This window comes from Colossoma macropomum, unplaced genomic scaffold (genome assembly GCF_904425465.1).
Source record: "Colossoma macropomum unplaced genomic scaffold, Colossoma_macropomum, whole genome shotgun sequence".
NCBI classification, from domain to species: Eukaryota; Metazoa; Chordata; class Actinopteri; order Characiformes; family Serrasalmidae; genus Colossoma; species Colossoma macropomum.
Genome location: NW_023494804.1, coordinates 10,920,505 through 10,938,565, shown reverse-complemented (window position 1 = coordinate 10,938,565; position 18,061 = coordinate 10,920,505). Strand labels below are relative to the sequence as shown.

General features: G+C 38.5%; 1 protein-coding gene across 1 annotated transcript in view; it reads right to left on the bottom strand.

Moving 5' to 3' along the window:
* Window positions 1-18,061, bottom strand: part of LOC118824797 (myosin-IIIb) — a 48,812-nt gene that overhangs the window by 11,904 nt on the left and 18,847 nt on the right. Inside the window, exons 5-18 of the mRNA XM_036595210.1 lie at window positions 17,289-17,391; window positions 15,338-15,494; window positions 14,865-14,967; window positions 12,271-12,396; window positions 9,705-9,813; window positions 8,945-9,061; window positions 7,638-7,738; window positions 6,977-7,063; window positions 5,481-5,546; window positions 3,971-4,084; window positions 3,236-3,347; window positions 2,461-2,504; window positions 2,256-2,318; window positions 1,654-1,773 (exon numbers count right to left, since the gene is read on the bottom strand). Of these exons, the coding sequence (XP_036451103.1) occupies window positions 1,654-1,773; window positions 2,256-2,318; window positions 2,461-2,504; window positions 3,236-3,347; window positions 3,971-4,084; window positions 5,481-5,546; window positions 6,977-7,063; window positions 7,638-7,738; window positions 8,945-9,061; window positions 9,705-9,813; window positions 12,271-12,396; window positions 14,865-14,967; window positions 15,338-15,494; window positions 17,289-17,391 (1,422 nt within the window). The remainder of the gene's footprint in view (window positions 1-1,653; window positions 1,774-2,255; window positions 2,319-2,460; window positions 2,505-3,235; window positions 3,348-3,970; window positions 4,085-5,480; window positions 5,547-6,976; window positions 7,064-7,637; window positions 7,739-8,944; window positions 9,062-9,704; window positions 9,814-12,270; window positions 12,397-14,864; window positions 14,968-15,337; window positions 15,495-17,288; window positions 17,392-18,061) is intronic.

Below are 18,061 nucleotides of genomic sequence, written 5' to 3'. Positions count from 1 at the left end.
ATTTGTCCGAATTAAAGTCATACACATTTTCAGCCCAGTTAGCACCTGGATAGGAGACTGCCAGGCTTTTCAGCCGTACCATTATTTTATAAATCATCTTAGAATACGGTCAAAAGTAGATGCCTTTAAGGAACAAGTAAGAAAACTTAAAGTCGGCATCTCTTAGATTAGGTTATATAAAAGGCTATTTTGCCATACAACTTTCACAAAAGGCCAAAGAGCACTGAGCTTAAAAGCTAATTTTGAACACCTCCATCAAATTTCATATTTTGTTGATTTTGAGTGAAAATTAACACATCCTCTACAGGAAATAAACATAAATATGGCATTTTTCTGCAATCGCTAGTGCACAATTTCCATATATATATATATATATATATATATGTTTGTTTAGGTTAATATATTAGAAAAAATAAAACATAAAATGGGGCATGAAGTGGCAAAACATTTACACGGCCCACATCTTACATGCTTTTCTTTTCTCCAATATGCTAAACTCATCATATAAGTGTGTTTTCTTTAGAGGATGTGTTGACTTATTTCCCCTTAGAAAATCACCAAAATGTTGCAAAAACTTTTACACATGACTGTGTGTGTATGCATATGGTTGGCAAAACATCCTTTCAAAGTTTTCCAGCAGTCTATTTAACTTGGTATATTAACTTCCATTACAAGTTAAGAATATTACCATTTAGGAGATACGAGGCTTTGTTTGCACACTGATATATTAGGTTATATAGATGGATGGAATATTTTAAAAAGCTGTTTTGCTGACCAGTTTTCGCCAAAGGCCAAACAACTTTGAGAAGCCCTTGTCATCGGATCTAAACAGCTAAGTCCGGTTCAGCCTGGTTAGTGCTTGGATGGTAGACTGGGATTCCCAGATGCTGTAAGATTTTCAGGCTAAGTTTAGAATGTAGCTCGACTGCACTCAGTGCAATACATCCAGACAATACAACTAGACATCATGGTCCCTGAACACTGCAACAGGACAACCCAGCGCTTCTGGGAAGGACTGAATTAGCTCCCACTCAGTAACCCACAATAGCGCATTCATGCCTGACACTATCACAGCATTAGCCTCTGGACTGCAGAGCTGTCGAAATGATTTCCCTTCAAATCTTACAGCATGCGTGGTTTCTGTGTGACGGTTGCGTAAAAGAGTAGACAAGTGCTCATCACATAGTTAAAAACAGAAGTAGTAGTCATCTTGACTTTTTGTTCATTCTTAGTATTTACAGTAAATCATAGTGTCAGAATCCACAAAGGCAAATTTATATGAGATTACTCAGTGTGGCTTGTGATCTAAGAGTATAATTTTGGCATGCAGTTTGTATTGTGCTAAACTGGTACCTGTAAGCCTCCATTTCTTATTAGCTACATTAGCCTGAAACATAAAGCAGCAACTTCTGACACCATTCGAACCACTGCTTTAAGATAAGTATAACTCCCCTACTATTAAATGGTCCCAGAATTTACACCAAGCACTACTGTTCCTCTTAAAGAGCAGGAAAGAGTGAGTGCATGTTTGGACCTCAGGATAATGGGGCCAAGAGCAGGGCTGAAAAGTGACTATGCTTTCTTTAAGGTCCTGCCAAGAACAAAACCAAAGTGGGGTTCTGACTCAGCAAAGGGGAAGCACATGTGGCTTACCTGATCCATGACCAGCTTACTGTCCAACTGGTCAGGCAGCTTGCTGCTGTTGGGTTTGATGCATCTTACAAAGTGTGGGCTGGCTGCAAACATCTTCTCCATCAGGACGGTCAGGGAATGCTGCATGGGGCAATTAGCATGACAGTTATAAACCAGGGGTTTCAATATCAAAAGCACAAATATATCCATTAATGTTGGTAATGGTAAAAAAAAGTGGTAAATTTGAAGGAAAAAAAAAACCATTTGCATTTTAAAATGACCTTCAGGCTGAAAACTTTTTAGGTACTTTTTACATTTATTTTTTATTTTCTATTTGTTTTGCAGTTCAATTCTACTTATAGACCCTGTTAAAAAGACAAATTTTTCTAATTTGATGAGTAATCATGTTAAATAATCATGATCTCAATATTGACTGAAATAATAATTAAAAAATTATGATTTTTGCCATAATCCAGCCACCCTATTTCCTATCACCACAAAATGAACAATTCTGACTTGGTATGTTTCTCTAGAATGGAGCATCTCACATCATCACTTTGGGTGACTTATAACAATTTAAAATACTGAGGGCTACAAAAAATAGTTTACTTTTTCACTTTTACCTTGAACTGTGCCCCCACAGATTGCTTTCTGGTTGAGTTGAAGTTGTCATCCACAGCTTGTAACTAAAAATAACACAGAGTTTAACACCATAAAAAAACAAGATGATCAAGTGCGGTCAAAACTAGCCTCAGCTTTTCTGCATTTTGATCTTTAAGAGGATTAAGACTTGCATAGGTAGCAAAGGCCATTACAAGGAGAACATACTTTTGCTTTTCGTGGCATCAGTGTCCCAGTTCTGGAAATTGTGGCTGGGGAAAAAGAAAAACAACATAAGAAAACATAAGATTTCACTTGAATTAATACAAGGACACTAGTACACATTTGGTGGTGCACAGTTGTTCACAGTTCACTTCAACACTATGGAGAGGACCGTTCACCTCAGCCTGGCTGAGCTGCAACATTAGTACAAGCAGCACAATTAGTTTGTTTTGTGGTTTTGCTACATGGTTTTGTGTATTTGCTGCTTAACCACATATTAAGCGACTGAAATTTCTGGAAAGAAGTCTTGTCTAACTAACACAATCTAAAGAGCAGTTTGCCTGTACTCAGACATGGTTTAAAATAAAAAAAGGTTCAAGTAAACAAATTAGTTTCTAAGGTTTCCATTGAATGAGCTGTGAGCAGACGTGCATTGTTAGAAAAAAAGGCACTGTCTAAGTACATTTTAGTCCACAAAGTGACAAAAAACAAAGAACCAAAGCATGGTTCTTAAGATCCAATTGTGTAGTTTAAATGAGTTTTAAAAGGTACAATACATGTACATTCCCACACTAATACTGTTTCATAACAAAACAATAATGTGCCACAGAATATGGTACAATTATGTTCCCTTAGTAAATATTTCCAAGAATGTCCCCCCAGCTATGTGTGAATTAGAATTAACTGTTTAATAAAAAAAATCAGCCAAGATGATGATGCCATTATCATTTTCATCCTAATCGTGCAGCCCTTTTTCTCTGTATTGATGCATCTGGCCTACCAGCAAAGAGGACACTGAGCAGGGGAGTAACACTGTTGATGAAGAGAGTGCGGATGTTGGCTGGAATGTTGTCTCTGTTCTTCTCCAGGAAGCCACTGGCATTATATTGCACCTGAACAGAGCAGAGAGAGCAATTATTCACTGCCAGGCCACTTTATTAGAAACTCCTGCCTTGTAGCTCCACCTTGCTGGTGTAAAGAGGCTGTAGCTCATGTGCTGATGAACAATTGGTGTTGGCCATCCTCTATCACTTCATCAGTGGTCAGGTTTTGACCACAGAACTGCTTTTGAAAGGATGTTTTTGGGTGTTGGACCAACCTAGCAATGACACTGACATTTCTAAAAACCTCAGCAACACAGATGTGACTGGTGGACCTGACCAGTGATGACTGGTGCAAAAGGTAGTTGATAAACTGTGCATGACAACAAGTGGGCTACAGTCTAGTGATGGAAAGTTTGATCCATTTTACTGAACCGTTGAATCGCACACACCAACGCATTATCATCAAACCTATTCTCTACAAACACAGGGCTACATGACATTGTAAGTCAATGCCAAATTATTAAACTACACATAGAAACTGTACTTGCTACAAACTTGGTACTCAAACCTGACTAACTGCCGGTAAATGTAAACGTGTACTAGAAACTATTTAGTGTGATCATGCTCATTGCATTATGTTGGAAAATCTTATCAATAAACGTCCTTCTAATGAACTGTGGATCCAGACATACCTTTCCAGCATAGTGCACAATAGTGAAGAGAGGGCTGTGACTCTTGACCACCTCAAAGTGGGGAATGGCTTTGAATTTGCTGTTCAGCTTGTCCACAAAGTTTCCGTCTGTGGCCTGTAAGTTGAAAAACAGCCTTTGATGTAAACTTCTCTTGAACGTTTGACGTGTCTTTCCACACTTGCAGTCAGACTATGAGAAATGCTTCTACATCATTACACATGAATTCGGTATCTTGCTAGCCAGCTACCACATTTCATGCTCAACAAGATGCTTTGTTCTGTGAATAGCTTGCTCTAGGTGTAACCGGCACATCCCATGTATTTTGCTGGGTGGTGCTACAATGGCATGAATTCCTTAGGGTCCTGGGTAGTGCTGTACTATTACAGGCGGTGTCAGTGGTGTAGTTTCTACGAGTGGAAAAAAGAAACAAAAAGCTGGTACTAGCTGGAAGCAAAGAATGATCTTGAAGGCACACACTGGCCAAAATGAAAAATGTAATTATTGCTACATCTGTTGTAAACATGTGTTCTTACAACAGTACTGCAGTAGCCCCTAAAGTGAGATTGCCTGGTTTAAAGACTAGGAAAATATGCAGCTTAAAGATGGAAATACATTTTGAAAGTCTTCAATTTTTCACTTTGAATTCTTTGTGTTACTGTCTTGTCTGTATCATTATTTTAACAAGTAGTCATCAGTGTTCAAAAAGTAGTGATCAGTAGTCAGGATTGGTTGACACCCCAGGGATTTCCAATTGTTGTATTTGTGTATTGCATGCTGGGTAATGCAGGATGAGAACACAAAGATGAAAATAAAACAAAATCATGAATTCTGTCAAACTGATCAGGCTAAAGGATGCAATGCTCCAATATAGAACATAACATTGTAATGCTATGCAAGTTTTAGGCTGGAATGGCCCTTTAATGGCAGTATTGTATAGTATTAAACATATAGACACAATACAGATAAATAAAAATTCATGACTTTGGAATTAGTGGGATATTGACTCTACACAACAATGGTACTCAGCATTAGCCTCGAAGACCTACAATTTAAAACTGTCCCTGCTCTAGCACAGCAAAGTCCTAGGGCTAGAGTAAAGAAGCCCAGGCAGAAGTAGGGCTACAACATATGGACAAAATCTTATACTTTGAATATACTGCCACATACTGTGATTGCGATATGCCCTTCTATAGATTAAAAATGCACTGGCGAACTCTTGATGTGGCAATAATTAACCTGCTGTTAAGAGACTGGCCTGCACTACTTCTACCAAAATTATTTATGCTTGTTGGATCAGAATGCTCTAGAACAAATGTTATGTGTAAAAAGTTCATGGACATATTGCGTCTGCTTCTACTATGACTATCACAAAGGCTAAAGCAATAACGATTAACCACCTATTGTGCACCCCCAGCCAGAATGTGTGCAAACAAACAGATGATGCTCTAAAATCGCATGGTCTGCAAGGTCCCACATGAACTCCGTATAATTTTAAAGCCCATCTGCTCACCTGAGGGAAGGCACTCTGCTCATCCAGCAGGGACAGGATCCCGATAGGCTTCGTTAGGAACAGGTCCTAGGGGGTTAGAACGTTTGGCCATGAATACTCCTTGCTTAGAGCTTAGAGACGTAAGTGCATCCTGGGTTTAGGGTCAGTTCTGGATTTTCTCAATCGAAGTTCACAATCATAAACATGTATGCAGGAGTTAGTTTAATTATTCTGGCATATTTGAGTACTTATCGGTCAACATCACCTGTTGCCAGGTGCCTTTAACATTTCACACAGCATGTGGCTTGAGTGGTCACACGGCTTGAAGATGTTTTCCACTTTTAACAAACCACTAGACCAGCTAAATACATACAAATATCCACCAATAATAACAAAATGACGGTTTTCGAGAGTCTTTCTGGTCAGACATGAAACTAAGTGCATCAGCCGCAAGTGACAACTTCAGAGTGTTTCTTCTAAGCCTGTGGGTGTGTTGGAAATATATGGCTCTACAAAACAGTCATTGTGCTGACAATAGAAAAGAATTGGACAATGATTATAATCAATTATAGTATGTTCAATAATGTACCTGCTCATATTTTGGCTAAAACAAAATTCCTATTAAACTTCAAGCACAAAAGTGGTGTTTAAACTTTTTCATACAACTATTTATACACTGTACAATATAATACATGAAAGACAGCGGACCTCAACCTTCTGCAGAGTCCTGTGCGCTTATTTGTTCTAAATTTGCTCCTGCAGCTGCAGGCCATAATTACAGACCAGGGTTAATACCAGCAAGGCAAGAAAAGGCAGGCTGAATGTTCTACATATGAACATATGAAGAGAACAAAACTCACAGGTTTAATTCACAGACCACAAACAACTTCAGTGGCCACAAGTGGCTCTCAGAGAGTGGTCAAACACAGAGAGGACGTTCAAAGCTGATGTGTGAGGCCAATAAGGCACAAAGCATCTGGTATGCGTCCGAGAATGCAACATCGACCTGCACAGTTAGCACTTCTTGTTTTTGGGATTTACCAAAAGGAGCTCCTGTCTGCCAAGTTCTCTGCTCAGAGGGTTGGTGCTTTCTCATCGACAGACAAGAAGAAAAGACAGGAACAAAAGAAAGAATGGAAAACATATGTATATAGACTGAAGGATTATAAGAGCTGGATTTTTTTTGGATGTTTTTTTTTTCCTTAAATTTCCACACAAAGCCCAGATTGAAAGATCACAGCCTTAATATTCACTGTTATGCGAGAGGCTTTACGCTCAATTCCGTTAGCATGTAGTGGACTAGAAAAGGACTACTATTACTGATGGAGATACAGCTTCAGCCAATTGCTGAAGGACTTCCTACCTGGTTCCAGAATTAGGCCTATTATTGCAGATTTGTACTGGATTAAAAAAAAAAAAAATCACTGACCTCTCACTTAAATACATCACCTCCTAAAAAAGTAATCCAGCTTGAATGGGGCTAGATAGAGCATAAGAGGGACAGATCTGTAGCCTACCAGTATTGGTTTGTTATCCTTGAAGGTTATGGTCTCCCATTGGATGCCCTCTTCTTTGTACTCATTCTGCTCCATTAGAAAGATATGCTGTGGAAAGATGAAGCTCAAGCATTAGCTCCTGCTCATTAAATAGCAATTAAATAACAAACAATACTGGATCAGTCATCTGACTCTGAATAACGTTTCCTACTGTGTCATCAGCCTAGAGCAAACTACCAAAATCAGCACCAATCCTCAAAACTGGGTCAATGGGAAGAAGTGCATTAAAGAAAATGACTATGCAGCAACAGCATTTTGGCAGCAACAGAATCCCACAACAGTATGAGCATGAAAGTCTGTTCAAAACATGTTGCCTTTAACATTTTCCTAACCAAAACCATAAGACCAGAGTAGGATACAACATCAACATCATGCTGAGCGTGCTAGAAAAAGAACTTGAGTAAAAACTGAGGTCAGGCAACAGGTGGAGCTGTAGAAGCAACCTCAGGTTTTACATGACCATACATACCTGAATAGTATGCACCTGAGAACAAGGCATTTAAAGACGATGCCATGTTGTCCATTTTTAAGTGATCAAAGTATCATTTTGTACCTGTGGTTCAACAATGAATGCAAAGGAACAGCTCTAGATCAAACACGGTTTGTTGAAATAACAACTTACATGGTTAAAGAAATACTGTAGCTGCTCATTTGCAAGATTAATGCAGAGCTGCTCAAATCGGTTCACAGCAAAGTTCTCAAACCCAAAGATGTCAAGAATACCTGCAATGAGGAAAAACAAGGTGTTAAACAGTTTTCACATTTTTTTTTTCTTGGCTTAGAGAACTTTGTGGTAACATTTAGTGAAGGGTGGCTACATGGGCCTTTGTATGACAACTCACATAAACGTGCATTTATAAACATTTATAAAGGTTTATTTCAACAAGTGTCAGCTGCCATAAAGGGCACTTCTGTCAATTCTGATATCATTCAACCTCAACAAGTGTTATGACAACTAACGCTGGTTGGAAGCCTTTATGAATGTCTGTATGAATTATTCATATAAGTTTAAAATACATCACAGACTTTTCACTTGGAATTTAGACTAAAATCTGTTTGCTTTGAATGATCCTAAACTTCAGTTATCTTTATTTTATTAAAATAAATGATTGAACATTCCAAATGTCACTACTAAAACAATCATAACCACTACCAAAATTTTACTAAATGTTTCAGTAATGACAATTTTAGGTAATTCTGAGCTGAACTCAAAAACACTTGCTAGTACATGACTAGTAAACACAGCTTTGAACTACTGTACACATATTAAACAAAAATTTTAATTAAAAAACAAAACTTTCTACTTAATTGCAAAGAAATAGGTGTTTCAGTACTGAAAATTCTTTGGGACACATTTACTTCAAAACAATGACATCTAAATGGGCAGCAGGGATGCTGTCTTATTTAGCTTACTACTATCTCTAGTAATGCCTTGAGTCTAAATAGATCACAATATTATCCTTGTAAATTTGTAAGGTCTGAATACTTCATTGTTCTTTTAAGTAGTTTTTACTTTGGGACCACAGTTCAGATTAATTTGGTAGAACAGTTCATTATGCTTTATGTCAGTTGTCATGTTATGTAGATGTGTAGCTTTATAAAGGCTGCCCTTTAATGAAGTGTTACAAACGTTTCTAAATAAGAGGAAAACATACAATCTGAGTAACATGACCAACATTATCATGACGATGCATATAATATTACATACATGCTACATGTCAATAACCAGAACCAGAAAAGGTTCATATGTGAAGTACAAGGAAAACGACTGCGTCCTTTGACTAGTGTTTGGTAGCATTTGAAATGGAATTAATCTTAATGGGTAAATGAAAAGCAATGAAAACTCAATGTTTCAAAGTTTCTGTTTGATTTGAAAATAAGAGAATAAAATGCTGAATGTGATTGAACATGGACTACTCAAATATTTACCAATTTCACTGAGTGCAACATCTGAATCCAGTTTATGTGACAGCAGCTCGTTGATTTTGCTAACGATCCATCCAAACACTCTGCCATAGACCACTTTAGCGATTGAATCCCTGGCATCTGAAATGGAACAGAGACTAGTTTTATTTAAATTTAGACATTAAAGGTGCATTGTGTAATATTTAGGGGGATCTATTAGCAGACATAGAATATAGTATACAAAACCTGGTTTTGGTGTATAATAACCTGTAACTTCCATTCTGTTTTTTTAGCTTAGAATGAGCCCTTCACATTTACATAGGGAGTGGGTCCTCTTCCAACAGAGGCCATATTACACCGCAATGTTTCTACAGTAGCCCACAACAGATAAACCAAACACTGCATACTTTGCGTTTTATGCTGAAGCGGCAACTTGAATTTGGTGGTGCTATAGCCTCAGTTGAAAGACGGAGAGAGAAGAATCAGTGCACCTTTTATGTCCATTATTTAAAAAAGTACAATTCAATGAAGCATCATCTGCTGCAATTGCTGAACAAATGTTTCTACATTCTGAACTACAGTATTTTAAAGGGCCAGAAGAAATACATCCTGCACTGTAATGACCTTTGTCTGGAGAACACCACCAAGTCAAGGAATCTGAACACATGCCTGACCCTGATCACTATGTGTCAAGCATAAACACCGCAGGATCCAGTTTCATGAAAAATGCAGTATGAAAGCTCAAACTGTTTTCTGTGAAAATCAGGAGTGCTTGTTGTCCTACCTTCAGCTTGTTGCTGGTTGTGGAGTCGGTGGATGGACTCCCCTCGTGTCACTGACATTGTACATGTGAGACACCTCAGCAGTTCCTCCTCCTGAACCCCAAACTGACCCTGAAGCAGAAACGAAACTTTAATGACTGTTTTCTAGCATGTAAGCACTGTAGGTCACAATGAGAATGTTTAGCAAGAGGTACTCAATGCTAGCATACTGCTGCTGTTGACCAATGTCTACTTGTTCGGCTTCTGAGATGGACCTTAATTTAAAAGACAAGGAACAAAACACATACTTGGCCGATTCAATTCTGTAGCATCCCTCAGCATTTACTTACTATTAAATGAGCATTCTGGCATAAAACTAGCATTTTTATATTAATTTATATTTTGCATGGTATTTTGTCTAACAGTGTTTTCACAATACCCAGCATGCACTAGACAAAGATCATATAAACCTTGGGAATATCCACAGCGCTAAACAACATCCTGACACCTAGCCACAAATCTAGAGGCTGATTACAACTGTGGTAGTAGCTATCATTTGTAATACAGCACTAATCTCAAATGGACCTCAAACTTTGTCAGTTAAAGGAATAATTTAGTCAAGTATCCACTCAAAGCATTTGTAGTTTTTCAAAATTTACTTCCACCTTCAAGATGCAGAAGTGGAGTTACCCCGTCTTTAAACCAGGAAATCTCACTTTTAATACCACTGCACCTCCACTGTAACAGACGGTCGACATGTTCACAGTGGATGTAGCAATGTACTTCTCACCTTGGCCAGAGCATCACTCTACTTTGCACTACTGCCTTTTGCTCACTACATTAGCCATGTAGCATCTTTACTATCTTACTTCAAATGTTCTCTGTAACATTTATTGGAGTCACATGGTAACAATAAAAGGTGAGGCAGGCTGCACTGGTCTGTACTGGTCTAACAATGTAGCAGGAAATGCACATTACAATAAACTATCAGCTAATACGTAGTCTTGCTAAATCCAAGTAGAATCTAAATATAGGCACTCGTGACCTTTTATTGCACCACCCATCTTATCGTGCACAGCCAGATGTAGCCAGAGCCAACAGCCTAGCCCTTGCTCCAAGGAGTTTTATTGCGCCAGAGCCAGCAATAATTCACCTGTTGGACTAGCAGGCGGACAGCAGAGTCGCTAGGGTAGATTCTTAGCCTCCATTCACGTAGAACACATGCCTGAGGCCCGGCCTAAGCCAGGGTATTTGAACGAACAATCAGCCTGTTTATTTTACAATGCGTGTGCACGGCTGATAATCCCCCAGCTTCCCCCTCTGCTGTATTCCTTCACCCACTCGCTGCACATCTGAACACAGGCGCTAGGCTCTGTCAGGGTATTATTTCACTGAGATTTAGGAGTGTACATCTCTGACTTGACAACAATGATATTCAATTACAGTGTTTTAGGAGCGCTTAATTTCATCATGAAAACTGCTCCACAATTCGATTCAACTACTATTTTTATAAATACTAAATAGACTAACGTAACTACTCACACAGTACTGTCACAACAACACACCAAGATTTCAGTTTCAAGATATGGCTTGGGAATTGACGTCACATCACACTGCATTGTGAGATCGTTCTGCCATATTTGCAGGGTTGCTTCTTTGTTTTCATGCTACAAATACTCACTTGCACTGCGAGAGCTTAAAGAGACTGCAGGCCTATTGTGGTTTTGTTCTGCAGTTGATTGTTTGCTTATGTTCAAAAGTGAATCGAATGAGAACAGGGTGCATCCTAAACAACTTCAGAGTGATGTCAAACAACAGAACACTGATAAAAGTAGCCTCACTGATGGTGTGCATTCATACAAACTCCCAAAGAGTGGAGCAATGATCTGGAAATGCTCTCTCTTTCATTCACAGACCTTTTTCCTCAAATTCCTTAAATACCTATCCTTATTTTAGAATTGTCAAGTTACTTGAAGCCCATGTACAGTTTACAAATGGATATCCCACTCCAATCAATTTTGGTTAATTTTGGAAATCTTGGTTACTGGCATGTTTCACTCAGCCACTGGCAATATTTCACTCAGCCACTCAAAATATTTAAGTCAGCCACTAGCAATATTTCACTCAGTTACTGGCAATATGTCACTCAATTACCAGCAATATGTCACTCGGACATTGGCACATTTTACTCAGTTACTGGCAATATTTCTCAGCCACTGGCAATATTTTGCATGTTCACTGGCATGTTTCACCCAGTTACTGGCAATATGTCACTCGGACATTGGCATGTTTCGCTCGGACACTAAATCACCACTTTCAGATTGATGCAACACGATCCCTTGATGCATTTTTACAGTCCTACTCAAAAGTGTATAGGGGACATGTGATGAAATGTTACTGCTAAAGTATGTTATGAAAATGCAGTGGTTATTTGCAACTGAGAGAGGATATAATGAAAACCACCCCAGTTACTGCCTTGAACTCTTCTTCCGTGGAACTCTAATGAGGCTTCTATGTGGACATACCCCAGAAAGTGACCTTTCTTACTGCTGAAAGGGAAATACTGAAGACACTGAAACTCAAACTCACAGCAGTGGCTTTGAGCCAACCTTGAGACTTCTCGGACACTTTCAGAGCGTCGCTGTCTGTCGTCTCGAATGTGATGTTCCCCAGAGACAGGATTCCAGCAAGGATGGTCATCATGTCCACCTTTTCCTGAGTCATAAAAGAATTCAGTTCAATGCTGATATTAACACAATGCACAACAAATAAAGTCCCAATGCAGCAACAGTGGCAGGAAAAAACTTGAGAGGAAACAACACTTAAATTGAGGAACCCAACTTCTCCTAGGCCAGATAAGAATAACGATTGAAGAAATGAAATTAAACAGAAGTATACAGATCAAACAAAGAAGAGCTTTGTGAGGCGAACTAATAAAGGTCAGAAGTCATTTATCGATCAGAAAACAAGTGACTGTCAGAAACAGACTTAGTGGACCACCCATTCTGTTTAATACATATATAGCTGCCATAACAAAACCTTGCATCTCTGAAGAGGTTACGCATGTATTATTAATAAGCATGAATGAGTCAAGATTAAGTAATTTTGGACCATACATTCCTATTAACAATTAAAATGTTCACACAATTTAATGTGCATCTAGCGTTTTCACACTGAAACTAAAAAAAAAAAAACTCTGAGTAGTAATAAAAAATAGGGTTTTATTGGACATCAGAGGTCATATTACAGAAATTTCCCATATTTCTTAAGACAAGATCAAGAATTTTTTTTTTGGAAATTCATTAAAAGTCATATTACAGAAGTAAATCATATCTTAATGTAGGAATTATATCTTATTTTACAATATCTCATCTTAAGTTAAAAAGTCCTAAACTACTCATCCGAGGTTGAGGTTGTCACATCTGTTACCAATCAACTGATAATAGCGCACAGCTAAATCGTAGAATAAAAATTCAAGTAAGTCAGCTAGCTAGCGAGACAGCTACCAATGTAAAATAAAAGAAAGAAAAAAGGATGTGATGAACCCAAGTTCAAAAAAGTTAATATTGTATGTGCGCCTCCCTTTATTTTAAAACAGGGATCCACTGCTCTCCTGTTTTCAGTTTCTTAAGATCTCACAAAGTGATTGGCTGAGAAGCATTCTACTTAGTCGGAGCGCAATCATCTTTAAAGATCACTCTGCCTTATTCTCTTGTAACCTACCAACAAACAGCAGATTAGAAACAAGGCAACAAGTTTACTACAAGTAACAAGCCTGCCGAAAAGAACTGTAATAAGATCTTGTCTTAACAGCAAGAGACACAAGAGAGCGGCAACGACCAAACCAAAGCGCTCCCCTCGTAATTACATAAGCTGTCTACAGCAGAGGCTGAGCGCCGGTTTTGGTGGAGACCCTGTTTCTGTGGATCAGAATTGGCAAAGATCAGAACTGGAATATTGTTTTCTCAAAAAACAAAATGGACAATTTATTGTTTACATTGTGGCAGCTCTGTGTTGCAGTTTTACTATGTAAATAACATGAGTCAGGTTAAGTGCACTCACACCATATTTTTGAACGTTGCTGCTACACCTATACCAAAAAACTATAGCATAATTATGCAATATTCATTGCACTAAATAGCCAGTTGTTTCTTACTTTCAGCGTAGAACTTTAATTCTTGTTATTAAAATAGGTAACTGATTTAAAATGCCAGGTTGGCCCATTAAAGAGCAAAAGAAATGTTAATATTGCAATTGTGGCTAATATAAAGTGCTGGAAATGTGTTTATGTGTTACCAATTGAGCTTTACATAAATTGAAATCGAACATAAAAGTTTATGATGGGTGCATCCCTACCTGTTTCTCTTCCTATGTTCCACCTTAAACACAGTGGTCACGCCCACAACCTTTTCTAGACCGCTGGACATTTTAGGTAGTAATACCAGCTGTATTTACTGTCAGCTACGTTATGTGCAGCTAGTCTTTGCGACACCGTGTGATACTTCACTGAACAGCATTATACTGTACGCTGCAGCGTCTGCATCTAGCCTGGAGCTATTTTTCTTCGCAGAGTGTAAACAAACTTTCTTGTTTATTAGTTTTTGTGTCATAATTGGCTTCATAATGCAGTTCAATAATAAAACTCTGGTAGGAAAGTTAGTAAATTTGAGCATAATAGTTTAACAACCTGAAAAAATTTAGTTGCAGTTAACTAACCATATCATCATCATCATCAATAAAACTAATAACAGGAATAAAAATAGATAACAACAATAACACTGATACCTGTGCACTTGTACCGTGATCCAGTACAAAAGTGGGTGTACTTGCTTTACATTAACAAGAGTATAAATAAAAGCTGCAACAATTCCATGTTCCACTTAAAAACGCGTTGTACTGTGTTTTTGTTTTATACTACTGACACCACCCAGCCATAAAAGAAGCTTAAAACATAAGTTAGGACACTATTTAAAGTTAGGACCGTATTTAGTAAATGTGGTCAAGTTAGGATGCTTTGGTAATGCTCTTTTCCTATCTAAAATTTCCTATCTAAAATGTTATTGCGCAACAGCTACTGACCTATAATTTGTCCTATCTTCAGCTGGCATGGTGGCTAAACAGATACGATGAGACTTCAGAGCTAGGATGTTTCTGTGATACAACACCTGGGAAAGATTTCTCACCTGCTCCTCAAAGCCCACCATATCCATGGCATTGGACACCTCACTGTACTTTGCACTCCAGTGCTGCACCATGTCATCCTGAACAAATCTTCCATTCAGATACCTGAGAGCCAAACAACAATGCACTCATGAGCTCAAGCGCTGTGGCTAACGATCATAAAATTAATGGGAACTGACACTAAAGGAATCCTACAATATCACTGTATGTCAGTCAAAACAGATCCTACAATAAAAACCTAATAACTAAGCCACAAATACCTTTAGAGTGAAACTAAAATAGGGAGTGACAAAGGCAGGTCACTCATATGACGCATGCAGAACCCGATAAGACCTAAGAACTGTGTCACTCCTGAAAAGCACTTTTACATACCGCAATAAATGACGACAAGACTGCGACGTTTACTATAATCACTCTGCTGATACAATGTCACATGCTAAAGGAAGTTACGGAATGACATCATGGAATGACTCACCGGTACTGAGTGGGATCCAGGAGGCCGTACATCTCCTTGTCTTGGGGAGAAATGCCAGCCAGCATGCAGTAGAATATGTGAAAGTTCCTCTCGCCCTCGTCCTGGTGGACCACACGGGACTTTTCTAAGAGGTATTCATTGATTTTGGCCCCTTTCACTGTAGGAATAAATACAGACAGTGTTAGTAATGACAACATACCGGAGGAAATTTAGCAAACAGTCACAATCTCCATCACAGTGCGCAGTATGCTGTATTGTGTCACTGGTTCCTGTCAGTGAGGCATGACCTTTGACTTTATACCAGGGCTTTCCTGATGACTCAGATTTCATTGACTTCCATTGATCTGGAACGTGTAAAACTCAGTCTGATTGTTTTGCTTTTCTTACTTTTTTTAAAACTGTATTAATTAATGCTACACTATGTAAGTTTTTGTTAAAATTGAAAGAAATGGCATTACTGAGTCTAAGATACTGGGCCCATATTTTATCATGCATGTCTCCCTGCAAAGACTAAAATAGTCATTTAAGGTTGCTTTCACACCTAACTTGTTTGGGGTGGAACTTTTGAGCTTTTTCTTCAATTTGGACCATTTTGACAGGGGTGATCGCTCCACTTGTACTTGGGTCCACACCAAACAAATACAGCGAGGTCAGCGAAAATCGCAGGTCTCTGTTTGCTTCCAAAAGAACACTGGCTCAGTTCCCTGCTGTGGGAACGCATTTTTCGTGATGGTCCACACCAAAGGAAGGAATCCAATATTAGCACATTCTTTCTATTTCTTCTAGCAAAACATCTGTGCTGTACTGCCTCATAATCTGCCTGTTTAAGGTCTGACTCTTTACAGGGGGTCATATCATTCTTGCAGCACGAGCTGATGCTACTAACGGCAGACGAGCAATAATATAATAGTGAAGTAACGCTTTTAATTTGGGCACATGGATTGCGTAACGTACCACATCAGCAACCTGGCTACACTGAAGTGACACACCAATCATAAAGAAGCAGATATCAAGTAAGGTTTATCATTGCCTTGACTGTGATTCACATAGACATTAAGGGTCTTTATTTTCATGCAAACGAGAATTTTTGTTTGGCTCAAATGGTGGCAAATGTGAGAGTAAAAGAGCACTAGAATCACTGCAAAGTTTCTGACCAATAGCTGACGCAGTGTGAAACCACCGAACCAAATATAAAAAACAATGTCACAAAATCCTAAAACTCTGGTTTGGACTTCAGCAAACAAACTAGGTGAGAAACCATCCTAAATGTCAGAGGTGTCAGGTCAGACTTTTTTGGACCACGTCATACATCTTAACGTTCTAAAATCAAACACACTTGAAAAGAAGGTCCCAGCTCGATGTTTAGGTCTTTGAGGCAAAATCAAAACCAACTGATTAAGACAGGATGACAACAGTAGATTATTCACTTACATCCTTGGCAGACATTACAAAGTTTTGACAGAGTTCTCTTTGAATGCTCTTTCAACTCGCTTGCAATCAACAGATTCATTTGCTTGGGGAAGAGGTCCGAAGCACATTCTTCCGCATGTTCCACGCGATTACACATTTCCACCAGAGAGGTCTCCAAATCCCCAAATCTTACATAGTGTAGAGACTCCACTGATAAATGTACTACAATTTGGTGCCCAATTTTAACAAATAAACAGCATCTGTACATTAAAATGTACAGAAGTGTGTTCTCTGTAGACGATGTGTTAACTTATTTTCACTTAGAAAATCAGAAAAACGTGTAATTTGACCAGAAGCATCTAAACTTTGTGCAGTTTTTTCCAAAAGTGTCATTTTTCCAAAAGGCTCATTTATTTGGCTATGCATGGTTTGTCCATTTTTTGTCTGTTTACTTGATTAATCATCAAAATAATCGCTAAAATTCTTAATTACAAATACAATTCACACTTCATTCCTATGCTGCTGTGCCTAATAAACTTACCTGAAGAATTCTGAAAGCGCAGTTGAATATATTTCCCAAAACGGCTACTGTTGTCATTCATGACCGTCTGGGCATTTCCAAACGCTTCCAGAAGAGGGTTCACCTGTTCATGAGAAACAAACACAAGAGCATAAAGATCTGGCTTCTTCACCACAAAACTAATCTAAATACAAACAAGTGACTGCAAAAGTTGGCAGAATCGTGTGAGAAACATAATAAGGTGCTGGGAAACTGTATATTTGTCCCTTCAGGCCTCAAGGCAAACATCTTTTACTGTTCATCAGCATATATCCCACAGACTGACCCACTTTAGTTGTACTGCTCCAGAGAGAATCACAGAATGAAAACAGGCTGTAGAGCAACCTTACAGCAACTGCAGAGCACACAGTGTGCCTTTTTAGGAAAGAACAAGTTATCTGATGGAAAAGAAACATAATTAAAGCCACCCCCAATCTGCTTTACCACACACTATACCTATTACTTATAAACCACAAACACGCTTTCAAGGAACATTCCAACGATTTTCTGCAGTGTTTTTTTTTTTGTGCAATGTTTTTTTTTTTGTGAAATACTTGTAGGATACACAGCAAAATCGCCTCCCATTAATTTCTTAAGCTCACTGCAGCATAAATCAGATTTATTTATTGTTTATTTAAAGTTCTGCTACTAGTTTTAAGCCTCTATATGATCCAGTGCCTGCCTACCTCACAGAATGTCTATCGGTTTCTTTTCCAACACCTGATCTTAGATCTGGAGATACTGACCTTCTACAA